Raw genomic sequence first — 18,221 nt, 5'->3', positions numbered from 1 at the left:
CGACTCTATTTTTTTTTTTTTTTGAGACAGAGTTCCACTCTTGTCGCCCAGGCTGGAGTGCAGCGGCGCGGTCTCGGCTCTCTGCAACCTCCGCCTCCCGGATTTAAGTGATTCTCCTGCCTCAGCCTCCCAAGTAGCTGGAATTACAGGCGCTCGCCACCGCACCCGGCAAATTTTTGTATTTTTTTGTAGAGACGGAGTTTCACCTTGTTGCCCAGGCTGGTCTTGAACTTGTGACCTCAGGTGATCCACCCGCATCGGCCTCCCAAAGTGCTGGGATTACAGGCGTGAGCCACAGGGCCCAGCCCCTTTAGCGGCTCTGTTTACCCCCGGTAGGGAACTTGGGCTTTTCTAGACCTGAAATGGGAAGTTGACGTCATTCCCTAAGTCCCTTGTCTGAGGAATTTAGTTCTGGTCCCTGGACACTGGGGACACCTGTGGTGGGGTTGGGGGTTCCCCAGCTGGAAGTATTTAAAGCTCATCTAATTATGCACTTAAAGTGGTGTGTTTTATTGTATGAGTTATATGTCAATAATATTAAGATAAAACACTACACCAGAATGACCAACAAAATAAGTAAAGTAGCACTGATTATAACCCAAAGTGTAAAATAAACATCTATGGGTCCATGCCGATATAAATAAATAATAAATTAATAAGCCGGGGAGAATAGACACATTTCGCATTGAAAATTCCAAGTAATTTTTTATTTTTATTTTTTTAGATGGAGTTTCGCTCTTGTCGCCCAGGCTGGAGTGCAGTGGCGCAATCTCAGCTCACTGCAACCTCTGCCTCCTGGGTTCAAGCGATTCTCCCACCTCGGACTCTTGAGTAGCTGGGATTACAGGCACCCGCCACCACATTCGGCTAATTTTTGTATTTTTAGTAGAGACGGGGTTTCACCATGTTGGCCAAGCTGGTCTCGAACTGCTGACTTCAGGTGATCCACCCGCCTCGGCCTCCCAAAGTGCTGGGATTACAGACATGAGCCACCGCACCTGGAGATATCTGTAATTTTGGTTAGTGACAAAGTCACAGGTAACTGCTCATACCACTCCGGTGTATTCTCTCCATTTGGAATAGAAAGAAATGCTGCGTTTCAGTAAGGTGCTGCAGCGTGGCTTCCTTCTGCAGGATCTCAGGGAGATTCTGTCCTGGGCGTCTGTCCCAGCTTCTGGTACTGGCTGGCAATTCTTGGCGGTCCTTGGCTTGTAGCTGTAAGATGCGCTCTAATATCAGTCTCTGTTGTCATTTGCCTTTTCTCTGTGTCTGTGTTCAAATGTCCTCTTCTCCCTCTCTCTCTCTTTTTTTTTTTAGAGAGTCTTGCTGTGTTGCCCACTCAAACTGCTGGGCTCAAGTAATCTGCCTGCCTCAGCCTCCCAAAGTGCTAGGATTATAGGCGTGAGCCACTGTGCCCGGTGCCAATTTCCTCTTATAAGGACACCAGTCGTTGGATTAGGTCACACTCTACTCCAGTATGCCCTTGTCTTAACTCGGTCACATCTGCAAATACTCTATTTCCAAATAAGGTCACAGCCAGAGGTCCTGGGGGTTAGGATCTGAATATAACTTTTCAGGGAACATGATTCAACCTATAACAGTGCTTAAGTAAAGAAAGTTTGGAGAGAGGCCCAGGCCCAAATGTGCTAGAGGTCATGCATGTCCCTGGTGTTCCTGGCCCTCTCTGTGTTCCAGGACCCTGGCCCTTCCCTAAACCTCAGCACACATGGCTGCGGCCATCCCAAACCCTTGTCCACCTCTCCCACCGGGTCTGCATTCCTGCCTCTGTTTCCCCAGCTCTGTAGGCGTGGGGCGGTGGGAAAATACCCTCAGGTCCCCTAAGACCAGGCTAGAAATGTTCAGAAGGCACTTTATGAGTTCAGAGCTGAAGAGGAGAAAGCACAAGCAAAAGAGCACAAATGTGCCAGGCGCGGTGGCTCACGCCTGGAATCCCAGGACTTTGGGAGGCCGAAGTGGGCGGATCACTTGAGGTCACGAGTTCCAGACCAGCCTGGCCAACATGGCGAAACCCCATCTCTACTAAAAATACAAAAAAATTAGCTGGGCGTGGTGGTGCACACACTTGTATTCCCAGCTACTCGGGAGGCTGAGGCAGGAGAATCGCTTGAACCAAGGAGGCAGAGATTGCACCACTGCACTCTCCAGCCTTGGCGACACAGCAAGACTCCATCTCAAAAAAAAAAAAAAAAAAAAAAAAGAAAAAGAAAAAGAAAAGAAAAAAGAAAGAAAGAAGGAGGGACCCAGCCTCTTGGGGAGGGAGCTGGCTCTCCAGGCACTCAGTGACCCATCTTAGCTATCCCAGAACACCAGAGACTGGGTGGCTTATACACAACAGACACTCCTCACAGTTCTGGAGGCTGGAAGTCTGCGATCACGGTGACAGCACAGTGAGAGCCACTTCCTGGGTTGTAGATGGCTGCCTTCCCACTGTGTCCTCACATGGCCAAGAGACAGCCAGAGAGCCTTTGGGGCCCCTTGGACAAGGGCACTGATCCCATGAATGAGGCTCCGCCCGCCTGAAGACCCCGCCTCCTAGGACCATCACCTTAGGGGTCAGGATCTCAACACATCAATTCTGAGGGTCCACACACATTCAGACTGTTGGAACTCCAAGTGCCAAAAGAGCGGTGCAATCTGCTCCTGGGGCCTCCATGGGAAAGGCTGGAGAAGTGTGGAAGCGGCATTTGAGCTGGGATTTCACAGACTGCTAGGACTCAGGCGGGCAGAGACTGGGGTGGGAAAAGAACTTCCAGGCAGAGGGAGCAGCAGAGGGAGCCGGCCTGGGTGTGTCTGATTTGGCAGGAAGGTGGGTAATGAGTTCCATACGTTGGTTTCCACCAAGAGCACTTGATCAGGACTATCACTTGTTTGCCAAGCCCCAGGAGCGGTTGGAAGGCCCAGGCATCAGTGCCACGCTGCTCCGTGGCTTTGGCGCCCAGGCTGCCTGGGTTTGGTGAGGCCGCAAACCTGCCTGGTTCTGGAAGGAGGGGGTGCCTTTCCAGTTGGGTCCCAGCCAACCCTCTGCTCCCCACTCACAGCCTGCTGTCCTCCCTGCTTGAAAAGATCTGCTCCCCAGGAGGAAAGCACAGAGATGCGGTTTGTCAGTGTGATGGCATCTTGCTATTTCTTTTCTTTTTTTTTTTTTGGAAATAGAGTCTCGCTCTGTCGCCCCGGCTGGAGTGCAGTGGCACAATCTCAGCTCACTGCAACCGCCACCTCCCGGGTTTAAGCAATTCTCCTGCCTCAGCCTCCCCAGTAGCTGGGATTACAGGCGTGTGCCACCACGCCCGGCTAAATTTTGTATTTTTTGGTAGTGACAGGGTTTCACTGTGTTGGCCAGGCTGGTCTCAAACCCCTGACCCCAGGTGATCTGCCTGCCTCGGCCTCCCAAAGTGCTGGGATTACAGACGTGAGCCACCGTGCCCAGCCTGGTATCTTGCTATTTCATTTCCATTTCCAAAGTTTTGAAGTTGTTTGCCCAATGTATTAGTTCCCTTCAAAATGAATTGTCTAAGAGCCGAGGGCACCATGTGAGCTCAGCACGTTCACACCTGCCCTCATTCTGTCCATCCAAGGACCCTATCCTAAAGGATGGCAACTGGAATTCCGATAGGTACCATGTCTTGCCAGAGGTCACATAACTTGTCCTGCAGAGGAAGCAGAATTTAAGCTCAAGAGGTTGCAGCTTGAATAATTATAAATCTCACATATGACTGTCTGGCTGTAGTAGTAGTGCTTGAGAAAAAAAGGAAAAAAAATCAAACAAAAACAAGTGGCTGGGTGTGGTGGTTCATGCCTATAATCCCAGGACCTTGGGAGCCAAGGCATGAGGACTTGAGCTCAGGAGTTTGAGACCAGCCTGGGAAACATATTAAGACCCTGTCTCTGGAAAAAAAAAAGCAAAAAGCAATCCGGTGATGAGAGTAATTAAAAAGCTATTTCTAGCTTTACTTCTGTCTCTGAAAATTATTGAAAGGAGATTGAAACACCACGTCCCTAACAGCATTTCCTTTTCTTTATGTTTTTTGCTTTTTTTTTTTTTTTTTTTTTAGACAGAGTCTCACTCTTTCGCCCAGGCTGGAGTGCAGTGGCTCAATCTTGGCTCATTGCAACTCCCGCCTCCTGGGTTCAAGCCATCCTCGTGCCTCAGCCTCCAGAGCAGCCGGGACTATAGGTGTGCACTATCACGACCAGCTAATTTTTGTATTTTTAGTAGAGAGGGAGCTTCACTATGTTGGCCAGGCTGGTCTTGAACTCCTGACCTCAGGTGATCCAACCGCTCCGGCCTCCCAAATTGCTGGGACTATAGGCATGAGCCACCACACCTGGCCTTCTTCATGCTTTTGATGTATTTTTTTGTTTTGTTTTGTTTTTTGGTTAAAAAGCTTTTTTGTTTGTTTGTTTCATTGTCTTTTTTTCTGTCTCTGAACAAGTTTTTTATTTATTTTTTGAGACAGAGTCTCACTCTGTCGCCCAGGCTGGAGTGCAGTGATGCGATCTCGGCTCACTGCAAGCTCCACCTCCCGGGTTCACGCCATTCTCCTGCCTCAGCCTCCCGAGTAGCTGGGACTCTAGGCGCCCACCACCACGCCCGGCTAATTTTTTGTATTCTTAGTGGAGACGGGGTTTCACCGTGTTAGCCAGCATGGTCTCGATCTCCTGACCTTGTGATCCGCCCGCCTCGGCCTCCCAAAGTGCTGGGATTACAGGCCTGAGTCACCGCGCCTGGCCTTTTATGTATTTTTAAACATTTGGTTTGTATGAATGTCAAATGAATATATTTATATTCTTTAAAAAGTAAACAGGCGGCCGGGCACGGTGGCTCACGCTTGTAATCCCAGCACTTTGGGAGGCCGAGGCGGGTGGATCACGAGGTCAGGAGATCGAGACCACAGTGAAACCCCGTCTCCACTAAAAATACAAAAAATTAGCCGGGCGTGGTGGCGGGCGCCTGTAGTCCCAGCTACTCCGAGAGGCTGAGGCAGGAGAATGGTGTGAACCCGGGAGGCGGAGTTTGCAGTGAGCCGAGACTGCGCCACTGCACTCCAACCTGGGTGACAGAGCAAGACTCCGACTCAAAAAAAAAAAAAAAAAAAAAAAAAGTAAACAGGCCAGTTGTGGTGGCTCATCTGTGACGGGGAGTTTGATATCAGCCTGGCCAACATGGCAAAACCCTATGTCTACTAAAAATACAAAAATTAGCCAGGTGTGGTAGTGCATGCCTGTAGTCTCAGCTACTCAGGATGCTGAGGCAGGAGAATTGCTTGAACCCAGGAGGCAGAGATTGCAGTGAGCCAAGATTAGGCCACTGCACTCCAGCCTGGGTGACAGAGTGAGACTCCATCTCAAAAAAAAAAATAAATAAATAGTAAACAACTTAGGTCAGGCGCAGTGGTTCATGCCTGTAATCCCAGCACTTTGGGAGGCCGAGGTGGGCGGGTCACCTGAGGTGACCAGCCTAACCAACATGGAGAAACCCTGTCTCTACTAAAAATACAAAAAATTAGCTGGGCGTGGTGGCACATGCCTGTAATCCCAGCTACTCGGGAGGCTGAGGCAGGAGAATCGCTTCAACCCAGGAGGCGGAGGTTGCAGTGAGCCGAGATAATGCCATTGCACTCCAGCCTAGGCAACAAGAGCGAAACTCCATCTCGAAAAAAAAAGAAAAAAAAGTAAACCATTTAACAAGGCTTATAACAAAAACTAGTAATGTTGTGTCCCACTGGCTCCCCACGGACAACCAATCTTAAGTCTTGTAATGATTTATTTTAGCATCTGCCTCCACATCTCTAAGCCTTTTAAGGTTCCTTCTTTCTCTCCTTTTTTGTTTTTCTTTTTTGAGACAGGGTCTCACTCTGTTGCCCAGGCTGGAGTTCAGTGGCACAATCACAGTTTACTGCAGCCTCAACCTCCTGGGCTCAGGTGATCCTCCTGCCTTAGCCTCCCAGGAAGCTGGGACCACAGGTGCACGCCACCACCCCAGGCTAATTTTTGTATTTTTTGTAGATATGGGTTTTCACCATGTTGTCCACCCTCGTCCTGAACTCCTGGGCTCATGTAATCCGCCCATCACAGCCTCCCAAAGTGTTGGGATTACAGGCGTGAGTCACCTCGCCCCACTTGAGTTCCTTTTTTTTTTTTTTGAGACAGAGTCTCGCTCTGTCACCCAGGCGGGAGTGCAGTGGTGCAATCTTGGCTCACTGCAACTTCTGCCTCCCGGGTTAAAGCGATTCTTCTGCCTCAGCCTCAGCTGGGACTATAGGTGCCCACCACCGCACCCAGCTAATTTTTGTATTTTTAGTAGAGATGGGGTTTCACCATATTGGCCAGGCTGGTCTCGAACTCCTGACCTCGTGATCCACCTGCCTCGGCCTCCCAAAGTGCTGGGATTACAGGCGTGAGCCACTGCGCCCAGCCCCGGGTTCCTTTTTTTAACTCAAGACATTGCTAAGCTTTGTACAGCTTTTCAATTTTTAAATGTTTAGTTAGTTAAAGAAAGGGTCTTGCTCTGTCACCCAGGCTGGTGAGATCACGGCTCACTACAGCCTCAACATCCTAGGCTCTAGCAGTCCTCCCAGTTCAGCCTCCCAAGTAGCTGGGACCACAGGTGTGCACCACCATGGCCAACTAATTTTTGTACTTTTGGTAGAGAGGTGTGTTATCACATTTCCTAGGGAGGTTTGCAGCTTCCCGAAGTGCTGCCATTGCAGGCGGGAGCCACCGCGCCCAGCCAGCTTGTTTGTGCTCGTGTTTCTGGAGACTGCAGATGCTTGATTACTTCTCCTTTGTGTTGAATTCCCCGTTTCCTGGATCCCAGGCCTCCCTTTTCCCTTCACTGATTTACTTCTTCATTTTTGAAAAGTCTGCCCTCTGGGTGCTTCCTGAGGATGAAGGCTGACGTGTCTGCAAGTGTCCCTGTTTGGGCTTCATCCCTGACTGGCAGTTTGGCTGGGCATGGAATTCTAGGATGGAAATCCAGTCCCCCAGCATCTCAAGGGCTGGCTCCATTGTCTTCTACCTTCCAGCTTGATGCTACTCAAAGCCTCAGTTCCAGGCAGCATCCTGCTCCTATCCCGCCTGGAAAGGCACATCCCTTTGTTCTCTTTACCCTTCACCTCTGATATGGTTTGGCTGTGTCCCCACCCAAATCTTATCTTGAATCCCAGCTGCCATAATCCCCACGTGTCGTGGGAGGGACTTGGTGGGAGGTAATTGAATCATGGGGGCTGTTTTTTCCCATGCTGTTCTCATGGTAGTGAATAAGTCTCACGAGATTTGATGGTTTCATAAAGGGCACTTCCCCTGCACCCGCTTTCCTTGCCTGCCGGCATGTGAGACATGCCTTTGCTCCTCCTTCACTTTCTACCATGATTGTGAGGCCTCCCCAGGCATGTAAAACTGTGAGTCCATTAAACCTCTTTCCTGGCTAGGCGCGGTGGCTCATGCCTGTAATCCCAGCACTTTGGGAGGCTGGGGCGGGCGGATCACGAGGTCCAGAGATCGAGACCATCCTGGCTAACGTGGTGAAACTCTGTCTCTACTAAAAATACAAAAAATTATCCGGGCATGGTGGCGGGCGCCTGTAGTCCCAGCTACTTGGGAGGCTGAGGCAGAAGAATGGCATGAACCCAGGAGGTGGAGCTTGCAGTGAGTTGGGATCGTGCCACTGCACTCACCTGGGCAACAGAGCGAGATCCCGTTTCAAAAAAAACAAAAAAAAACAAAAACCTCTTTCCTTTATAAATTGCCCAGTCTCAGGTATGTCTTTATTAGCAGCATGAAAACAGACAAATACACCTCTCTGGCCTCCAATCCAACTCCCTCCAATCCTGCTGGCCCGTGAGGTCCCTGTCTTTCACAACCTCTCCTGCCCTTGTTCTGTCTCTGGGTGACCATCCACCTGATTGTGCATAACTGAAGCCCAGAATCTGTAAGGGGGTCTGGTGGGTAGGCCAGACATGCTGGAAACACACACAAGCTAATCAAACATGTCCCCTTTCCAAATGTCACATCCCAACTCTGTGCTGCCTTTTCCCTCAATATCAGCGTGCATTTTCCTAGAGAGACGATGGAGAGTTCTATCAGAATCAGTTAGGCTGGCTGGGCGTGGATTGCTTGAAGCTAGGAGTTCAGGACCAGCCTGGGCAACACAGTGAGAACCCCGTTCTTCACAAAAAATTAAAAAATTAGCTGGGCGAGGTGGTATGCGACTGTAGTTGTAGCTACTCAGGAGGCTGAGGCAAGAGGAGGAAGGATCACTTGAGCCCAGGAGGCAGAGGTTGCATCCCGCCCTTGCACTCCAGCCAGGGTGACAGAGTAAGGCTCCATCTCTTAAAAAGAAAAAGAAAAAGAAAAAAGAAAAAAAAAGCAATGGCTCACGCCTGCAATCCCAGGCATGGATCCCTTTGGGAGGCTGAGGCGGTCAGATGACATGAGGTCAGGAGTTTGAGACCAGCCTGGCCAAACTGGTGAAACCATGACTCTACTAAAAATATAAAAATTAGCTGGGCGTGGTGGTGGGCGCCTATAATCCAAGCTACTTGGGAGGCTGAGGCAGGAGAATCACTTGAATGTGGAAGGCAGAGGTTGCACTGAGCTGAGATTGCTCCACTGCACTCCAGCTTGGGCAAGAGTGCAACTCTGTCTCAAAAACAAAACAAAACAAATTAGCTGGGCATGGTGGCGGATGCCTGTAGTCCTAGCTACTCTGGAGGCTGAGACAGGAGAATGGCGTGAACCCAGGAGGCAGAGGTTGCAGTGAGCCAAGATTGTACCACTGCACTCTAGCCTGGGTGACAGAGTGAGACTCCGTCTCAAAAAAAAAAAAAGAAAAAAAAAAAAGATAAAGGGTGGGAGTCTCTGAACCTATGTTGACTTGGGAGGCTGTCCATTAGGAAAAAAAGGGGGGGCCGGACATGGCGACTCACGCCTGTAATCCCAGTACTTTGGGAGGCCGAGGCGTGTGGATCACGAGGTCAGGAGTTTGAGACCAACCTGACCAACATGATGAAACCCCATCTCTACTAAAAATACAAAAATTATGACAGGCGTGGTGGCTCACGCCTATAATCCCAGCACTTTGGGAGGCCAAGGCGGGCGGATCACAAGGTCAGGAGATTGAGATCATCCTGGCTAATATGGTGAAACCCCGTCTCCGCTAAAAAATACAAAAAATTAGCCGGGCGTGGTGGGGGGTGCCTGTAGTCCCAGCTACTTAGGAGGCTAAGGCAGGAGAATGGGGTGAACCCAGGAGGTGGAGCTTGCAGTGAGCCGAGATGGCGCCACTGCACTCCAGTCTGGGGGACAGAGCGAGACTCCGTCTCAAAAAATAAATAAATAAAAATTAGTCGGGCGTGGTGGTGGGCGCCTATAATCCCAGCTACTCCGGAGGCTGAGGCAGGAAGATTGCTTGAACCCGGGAGGCGGAGCTTGCAGTGAGCTGAGATCGCGCTACTGCACTCCAGCCTGGGCAACAGAGCAAGACTCCGTCTCAAAAAAAAAAGAAAAAAGGGGTTAATATTAATAATATAGAACACGCTCACAAAACGTAGAAAGAACCACCACCCAATAGGAAGATGAATTTCACAAAATAAATGACCCCAAACACCTCCCACCTCAGAAGCAAAAAGGGGGCCACTCTTCCTCTCTCTGCCCCTTTCAGAGCGCAGCTTAGCCCGTTGGGCGCTTCTGCTGCAGCCTTGGATTAGGAGGGACTATGAGGTGGGAACAGCAATGACAGCCATCTGGCCAGGCCAATACATCCTGCCTGGCTGGGCTTTCAGCTCCCACGGTTGCCCCTAGCTGGTCAGCAAGGTCCTGCCTGACTCCTGGCTGTGGGGCTGCACGTCAGATTCCCTTCCCATGCCTGGGGAGCTCCCACCTGAGGATCTTGCTGGAAAGTCCTTGCCTGACTTCGGCTGTGCCAATCCAAGGCCCTGCCCTGCTCTTGAACAAACAGCCACAGGCTAGGAGCAGGGCCACAAGATGGAGGCTGCAATGGTGGTAGTGATCGGGGTGGGGTTGTCGTGGGAGGTTTTCTTTTTTTTTACAAACATAAAAACATTATATATATTAGGGGGTATGTATATTACATGTATTATCCTTTTAAAAAGTTTTATTGTGAAATATTTATCCATGAGTACATATAACATAGATGTCCAATTTTTCAAGTTACAAAAAGCAGATAGCCCTCCCTTTTTTTTTTTTTGAGACGGAGTCTCACTCTGTCACCCAGGCTGTAGTGCAGTGGCACAATCTCAGCTCACTGCAACCTCACCTCCCGGGTTCAAGCGATTCTCCTGCCTCAGCCTCCCCAGTAGCTGGGATTACAGGCGCACGCCACCATGCCCGGCTAATTTTTGTATTTTTAGTAGAGATGGGGTTTCACCATGTTGGCCAGGCTGGTGGTGAACTCCTGACCTTGTGATCCACCCGCCTCGGCCTCCCAAAGTGCTGGGATTACAAGCGTGAGCCACCGCGTCTGGCCAAAAGCAGACACCCTTGGAACCACCTCCCAGAACAAGAAGTGGAACATTTCAAGTAAAAAAAATTACACCTGCCCTATGACCCAGCAACCCCACTTCCGGAAATACAAGCAAAATCATGCCCAGGGGTCTTCATGGCAGCTTGCTCTGCAATAGCAAACACTACACCAAACCAGGAGGAGCTAGCCTGTGCCGGCACCTGCACACACGGCTGCCCCAAAGTCCCACACCCAGGGGTGGGATGCTGGAGACGAAGGTCCCGCCAGTGTCATCTGCTGCTTAGTGACAGGGTTGAGGGGCCTTAGTCGGCTTGACCCAAGGTGGCCTCACTGTGGCCTTTTGTTTTTTGTTTTTTTTTTTGAGACGGAGTCTCACTCTGTCTCCCAGGCTGGAGTGCAGTGGTGCGATCTCGGCTCACTGCAAGCTCCGCCTCCCGGGTTCACGCCATTCTCCTGCCTCAGCCTCTCCGAGTAGCTGGGACTACAGGCGCCCGCCACCACGCCCGGCTAATTTTTTGTATTTTTTTTAGTAGAGATGGAGTTTCACCGTGGTCTCGATCTCCTGACCTCGCGATTCGCCCGCCTCGGCCTCCCAAAGTGCTGGGATTACAAGCATGAGCCATCGTGCCCGGCCTAAAAAAATCTTCAAGTGCTCATTGTTCCCTGAGTGACTCACTTGAGGTAGCAACCTACATACATGACCATAAACGTGGCCAAGCATCCTGCTCAGAAATATTCATTATAAGCCAGGCATGGTGGCGCACACCTGTAATCCCAGCTACTCAGGAGGCTGAGGTAGGAGAATCCCATGAGCCCATGACAGCACCCCTGCACACCAGCCTGGGTGATAGAGGGAGACCCTGTCTCAAAAAAAACACATCGATGTTTGTATAGCTAAAAAGAAAGCAATTTAAATGTCCAATAATGGATAAATAAACTTGATAGTCATTAGAAGGACTACAGCAATCAGTGAAAATATTCAATCATGTGAAAAATGATTATGTTAAGTCAAGAAACTTCAGAAAACACTGTAATCTCAGCTACTCTGGAGGCTGAGGTGGGAGGATCCTTTGAGCTCAGGCGCCCGAGGCTGCAGTGAGGCATGATTGTGCCACTGTACTCCAGCCTGAGTGACAGAGCAAGACCATCTCCTAAAAAAACAAAAATGTTGAAATGCAGGAAACAAAATTGTTTGTAGAATACAATTATAAGGATGCACAAAATAAAAAGAATACAAGACAGGACGGACGTCTATCCAAATGTTACAAAAAATTAAAGAGAGCTGCAGGCGGGGAGGAGGGAGGAGTCTGTCTCCCCGGGGGCTACTCTGGCTCGCCGCCCCTCCCTGACTGCTCCTTTGGCCCTTATCTCCAGAAGCAAGCTCAGGTGGATCTGAATTTTGTCACACACGCTGCCCTGTAAGCCCAGAAGTCCCCTGGGCACTGCTCTTGCCTCCCAGGCCCAGGCAGTACCTAGAACTGGGTTCTGTTTGGGGCAAGGGCATCCCATTTATCCCCCTCCTAGACTGTGTCCCCTTCAAAAAGGCTGCAACAGTGAACTCTGCGTTTATGCTCACCTCCCCCAACCTCCAATCTCTTTCTGAGTTAACAGAGAGGCCAACAGCTGGTCTTCCAGTCCCCAAGCTGGAGCTGGGCAGCTCTTGGGCACACAGGCATGGTGGCAGCTATGCCAGGGCTCCATCCCATGCCTTCTTCAGCTGAGCACCTCTTCCTGGGGCCCTGGAGGGAACACAGCCCCTGGCTGATGGCACAGGGTCAGGGTCCTACCCTCGAGGAGCCAGAAGACGGGGGTGAGGGGCTGGTTGAAGTGGGCATGGAAGGTGTACAGGGGCTGGGTCTGGGGCTCCAGGCTGTAGAAGGTGAGGCAGCCTGCGGCCAGGTCCAAATCCATGCCCAGGAGCCGCCCTGACACCCCTGGGAGGCGCTGGGCCTCCCCGTTGTGCCAGGCCTGGAGGCTGTCCTCCTGGACGCAGAGCCCCCAGGAGCAGGGTCCCCGGCCAATGTTGTCTGTGTGGGGCCCCAGCCTGCACCGTGGCAGTTGCGGGTAGGAGACGCCCAACGTCACCGAGTGGTCTGACGCGCACACCTCCCAGTAGTGGTGCCCGGCCTGGAAGCTCTGGGCACATTGCACCTGCCAGAGCTCGAAGCTGCCGGGCCTGCCTGGGCCCCGGGACTGACGGCAATGCTTCACCTGCTGGTCCTGGCGGGACAGATAGAAGTGACGGTTGGCGGTGACTGGATCAAAGGTCAGATTGCGATAATCTGTTGGGGAAAGGAGGACAGCAGTGGGCTAGGGGAAGACAGCACAACCAGATCTCCATTTATCCGCTGCTAAACCTCCACCAGGCACGCTGAGCATCGGCCGTCACCATAGCACTTAATCCTTGCCACGACCTCGCAGGCGGAATCCTCTATCAGCCCGGTTCACAGCTGAGAACACTGGGGCTCCAAGAGCCATTAACTCAGTATTAAGTGGAAGAATTGCAGGTCTGTGCCCCAGACTCCGTCCTTCAACGCACACTGGCTGCGTCTGCTTCAGGGTGGATGTGCACGAGGTGTGCAGGGGGTGGGACCAGGCTCAGATGTCCTGGCAGGACAGTCACAACACGTGCCCCCCTCGCTCACATGTGCACAAACATGCGTGCATACACACGTGCTCACAGCACACACAGGCGCACACATACAGGAACGGCCTCCTTACTCTGCCAGAGTTTCCTCCTCAGTGGACAAACTGTGCTTGGGACCGGTGCCAGGGGACCTGGGGCCTCTAGGGGGCAAAGCAGTGTTAGGGGAATGGTTGGAGAGATTATGATGTGTAGGCCCTGACCTGCCTCCACCCCCCAGCGGGAGGGGCAGCTGGGCCCAGGACAGCAGGGGGAGGCCTGGGGTCAGTCTTACCCACGGGGCCTAAGTCCACAGGCTTGGCTGGTGCCCCGGGGTGGCTCCCCTCTTCCAAGAGGAGGCCACACAGCCGGCTTAGCAACTGCTTCAGGTCACCCAGCTGTTGGTCTTCATCCCACTGCAGAGGGGTCAGTGGCCCAAGAGGCCCTGGGGGCTGGAGGAGCTGTGATTCCTGAGCCCCAGGGAGAACAAGTAAGCCTGGGCCTGAGGGGCGGGGAAGCATGTCCCCCACCTGTGCCCTGAGCCCTCGCACCTGCAGAAAGGTCTGCTCATCCACCTGCTCCAGGAGCTTCCGGATCCTGCAGCCATGGCCTGCCACAGCCTCCAAGTGGCCCCGCAGCTGCCGCTCCTTGTCTCGAGCCTGTGCCAGCGCCTGTGTCTTGGCCACCTCGATGCGCCTCAGCGCTGCCGTGTGCTGCATTTCCAGGGCCTGTAGCAGGCTGCTGAACTTGCTGGAGACCCAGGAGGCCAAGATGCAGGCCGAGTTCTGGGTGGGAACAGGAGGGCCTTCAGGGTGGCCAGGGCCCTGTGCCATACCAAGGCAGGCTAGGGCCAGGGCTGCCCACTGGGCTGAGGGTCAGGATGTGGGGAGGCAGGGTTCCGGGAACCTCCCCAGGACCCCTGTGCCCAGCTCCCTGCTCAGCCCCACTCCCTGCTGCCCAGTGTTCCAGGGACCAGCTGGTGGCTGCCCCCAGGATGCAGTGTGAGGCCATGGTGGGCAGGCACAGGCCTCGTACCTGGATCTGGCTGCTTTGCTTCTGCAGCTCTAGTAGCTGGCCTTCGGCCTGGGCGGCCTGCTGCTGGGTAACTTCCAGGCTGGCTCTCAGCTGGGCCTGTGGTGCCCGCTCATGGGACAAGCAACAAGAGGTCAGGATTGGCTGTGATGTCCTTTCTCAGACAACCAACCATGCCTGCAGACACCAGGCAGCCCCTCCCCACGCCACCCCAGGCCAGCCTCTAGAGCACCGGCCTCACTCTAACCCGGGGAGAGTTGGGGCCGTGCCTCGGGGGGTCCGGACAAAGTCCTTCCTACTCTGCAGCAGGGTGGTGCCTGAGCAGAGCGGAAGCCTTGCGCTCAGGACCCAACTTCCATTCCCATTTCTACCTCTTGCATGCTGAGCAAGCTGAGGCAAAGCACCTGCCCTCTCTGGGCCTAACCCCCCACCCATCAATACAGGAAAGCGATAATGCTGGCTCAGGAGGCCTCGCAGGGAGGACCCCAAACATCAAAGCCGTTGGTCCCTGTCTCACTGCAGAGGGGTCAGTGGCCCAGGAGGCCCTGGGGCTTGAGAAGCTGACTGCAGGGACCACCCAAAGCACCAAAGCTGTCTGACATGTGGGCAGTTACTTGCTGGATAAACTAGATTCTTCTGGGGAATCCGGCCAGTCCCTGGCCCTAGCTTTGAGCCTGAGGAGGGAGGAAGGGACCCCATTCGGTTGTGCTCCCTGAGTCCCTTGGGAATCAAAACACTGTGCTCTGACGAGAGCGGGACGAACCACGCAGGTCCCAGGGGCTCCATTCCCAGCACCTGGTCAAAAGCTTCACCACCTTGTTTCTGTTCCTCCCGCAATGCACTGAGATGGGGACCGTTACTATCCCCACATCACAGAGGAGGAAACGGGCTCAGAGAAGTTGATAATTTGGTCAAAGTCCTCAGATCTTCCTAAGCCCAGAGCTCCTCCAGGCCCCCGGCCTCCAGCATTTAACATAGGAACACAGGAGGCAGGAGGGCAGGCTCTCCCAGGGCACCCGACCCTCCCCCAGGGACAGGCACCCCCACGTCCCTTTCTCCCTCTCTTGCAAAATCCTGGCTCCCCTGGTGCTACTGGCTGCCACTGTCACTCCCTTCCTCCACATGGCCCTCATCTACCGGCCTCCAACTAAACTTCCATGCCTAGCTCAGTCTTCCGCACCCGCCCGTGAGCAGTACATCTCGTCTCAACCTTCTCGGTGGCTTCAGCAGCTACAAGGAACGTCCCAGAACACCCTGGAACCCTTTTCCCTTCATCTCATCTCAGCCGCTCCTGTGAACTCACCCTGGCCCTGTCACCAGCTCTAAAATCTCCATTCTAGGCATCCATTCTTCCTTCTCTGACCACTGCCTTTGTGCCCTCTCCTATTCCAGCCACCTGTCTCAGTCCTCCCACCTCACCGACCACCAGCAGTGCACACCCCCATCCCTCCTTGCCCATCAGGCCTCCTGGCCACCCCTTCCTTTCCTGTCCCATCTAGCGTCCCTGCGCCATCCTCCACCCACGCCTTAGCCCCAGCCCTCCTCTGTCCCCGAATGATTCCACCTCCTGTCTTCACTGCTGAAATGGGTTTTGTCAAGGGCACGGACCACCTCCACAGTACCGATGCTGAAGGTCATTTCTGTCCTCGTACTGAGCCTCTGATCAGCATGGGCACCCTGCTCGCTCTCTTCCTGGCACCCGTCTCCAGGCACCACACAAGGCTGCTGTTCCCCCGACCTTCCCCATCTCCCTGGGAGCTCCAGCTTGGAACCTTCTCTCCCTCCTAGCGCTAATGACTCCCAGCTCTCGACTTCCAGCTCCCCGCTCCTGAGCTTTGGAGCTCGCTGCAAGCTCCGCCTCCCTGGTTCACGCCATTCTCCTGCCTCAGCCACCCGAGTAGCTGGGACTACAGGCGCCCGCCACCAGGCCTGGCTAATTTTTTGTATTTTTAGTAGAGCCAGGGTTTCACCGTGTTAGCCAGGATGGTCTCGATCTCCTGACCTCGTGATCCGCCCACCTCGGCCTCTCAAAGTGCTGGGATTACAGGCGTGAGCCACTGCGCCTGGCAGACCCACGGTTTTTATAATCAACTCCCAGGTTGGGCGAAGCCCCTTCCAGCTGAGGCTCCCCGCCCCCGCCGGGTGCCCGGAGAGAGCAGGGCGAGGCCCGCAGGAGTCACCCGGCGGTGGCCAGGCTGCGGTGGGTCCGGCCCCCTCCCGCTCCCGGCGGACGCGTCACCTCGCGCTTGAGACGCTCGGCGTCCAGCAGCGCCCGCTCGTGGAGGCGACACTCGCGCACGGTGCACACGCTGCACACGCAGCGGCCCTCGGTCCGGCAGAAGAGCTCCAGCGGCCGCCCGTGGCGGGGGCAGCGCGCGGCAGGTCCAGGGCCGGGGCCGGGGTCGGGGTCGGGATCCCGGGCGGGCCCGGAGCGCACCACCTCCAGCACGCCGCTGAGGGCTACGTTGCGGCGCAGCTCGGCGCCGTCGGGAAAGGGCTCCCGGCACTCGGGGCACGCCTTTCCGCAGCGGTCCCACCAGTCCCGGATGCAGGCCCCGCAGAAGTTGTGGCCGCAGGGCAGCGTCACTGGGTCCTGGTAGAGTCCCAGGCAGATGGCGCAGGTCAGCTTCTCCTCCAGTAACTGCGCGGCCATTGCCCGGCGGCGGCGGGAGCCAGGCGGGCCCCGGGCTTCTTAAAGGGACCGCGGGCCTCGCGCGCTGAGGGCGCCTGGGCGTGGCTAACGCGGGGCGGGGCGAGGCGAGGTCCCCGCCCGGGAAGGCGGAGGGGCGAGGCGGGCCCTTCTCTGACACCTTGGACGAGCGACCGACGGAGGGGCCTAGGCCACCCCTGCCCACCTCGGCCTGGCCGACTCGAAGGCTCCGCGTTCCTGCCTTGTGCACCTCCCTCCCTCTAGGCTCCGCGCCACCACGGCTGAGAGCTAGGTTCGGCTCTCTCGGGTCCCAGCCTGGCGGGTCCGTCCCACCCACCTGGGCCTTCAGCCCAGGTCCTGGAAACCAGAGGCTGGAAAACCCCGCCAGGCTTCTGGGCTTCTGACCACGGGCCACGCGAAACCTCTTCTGGACTCATCTGTCAATCGCCTAACAGCCTAGACCCCCCCCGCCCCCCACACACCAATTCCCCAGGGCTTGGCGATGAAACGAAAGTCAGTGCACGTGGGCGGGCGGGCTCCCTGCAGACCCGAGCACTGCTGCACTTTTTCCTGGAGCTGGGTTTCGGACACTTGCCAGACTGGGGTGTCTCCCTTCTCTGGGCTACACGTAATTTTGGTTCTTTTAAAGTAAACAGCGAGATGGAAATGTCTGGTCACCAAGAGACAGGGACCAGTTAACTGGTATTTTTCAAATGGCCCTTGAATGAGTACACAAACCAGCTTTCATCTGCAATCAGCATCCCCTCTCCCTGCTGCCCTCTGCTGGGGAGGGTTCCTTGCCTGGGGTCCAAGCTGACCTGCAGCCTCAGTATTTAGGGGCACTCCAGCATTTCCCCTGCAGCTGAGCAGGCAAGGCGGCTCTGGGGCCTAGCGCCCGCCTCCCCGGCAGTGTGTATCAGGCCAGAGGGAACCCCAGGAGAGTAAGGCCTTTCTAACCGACCTGGGCTGATGTTGAGGCGGCAGGAGCTCTCACTGCTGCAGCAAGCACTGCGTCCTCTGTGCGGCCATAGGCGAAGTTTCTTTCTGGACAAAGTGCACGGATCTACCCTCCACCTACTAGTTAGCCAGACTTCTGCTTTTGGTAAGGGAGAAACAAAACACCTAACTATCCAGCCGCGAGGCTCCATGGGCTTTCTGACCCTGAGCAGGTCTCTTGAGACACGCTGTTGCCTACCTAATGTGGCTTCTCCTCCCAAGCATGGGGTGGGGGCTGGTGTCTGCACAAAGGGTCAGTGCTTGGGCCGGCACTCTCTCTCCAGGGGCCGGTGGGACCGCCTGGGGCACAGAGCCAGTGCTCAATAACTGCTCCCTCCTGAGCCCAGCTGCTCTGCTCCACTTTTTCAGAGCTGGGTTTCAGGAACCTGCTGGATTGGGATGTCTCCCTTCCCGGG

At 54.4% G+C, this 18,221-nt stretch overlaps 1 protein-coding gene across 2 annotated transcripts; it reads right to left on the bottom strand.

Annotated features, from left to right (window-relative positions):
- Positions 1-10,117: 10,117 nt before the first annotated feature.
- On the bottom strand, positions 10,118-16,995 carry TRIM65 (tripartite motif containing 65). Of its 2 annotated transcripts, XM_055242155.2 has the most exons (6): positions 16,399-16,994; positions 14,163-14,258; positions 13,679-13,912; positions 13,423-13,597; positions 13,226-13,291; positions 10,118-12,786 (listed from the first exon to the last, which is right to left on the bottom strand). In XM_055242155.2, exons 1-6 carry the CDS (start codon positions 16,810-16,812, stop codon positions 12,218-12,220), a joined length of 1,554 nt encoding a protein of 517 aa, XP_055098130.1. In that variant the 5' UTR covers positions 16,813-16,994; the 3' UTR covers positions 10,118-12,217. The 2 variants fall into 2 exon arrangements, with proteins under 2 accessions (XP_055098130.1, XP_055098131.1); XM_055242156.2 differs by lacking the exon at positions 13,226-13,291 and having other exon boundaries at positions 16,399-16,995.
- Between the last annotated feature and the right edge of the window lie 1,226 nt (positions 16,996-18,221).

This window comes from Symphalangus syndactylus, chromosome 14 (assembly GCF_028878055.3).
Source record: "Symphalangus syndactylus isolate Jambi chromosome 14, NHGRI_mSymSyn1-v2.1_pri, whole genome shotgun sequence".
Lineage (NCBI taxonomy): Eukaryota > Metazoa > Chordata > Mammalia > Primates > Hylobatidae > Symphalangus > Symphalangus syndactylus.
The sequence above is the reverse complement of the archived record's forward strand: the minus strand, read 5'-3'. Positions and strand labels throughout refer to the sequence as shown.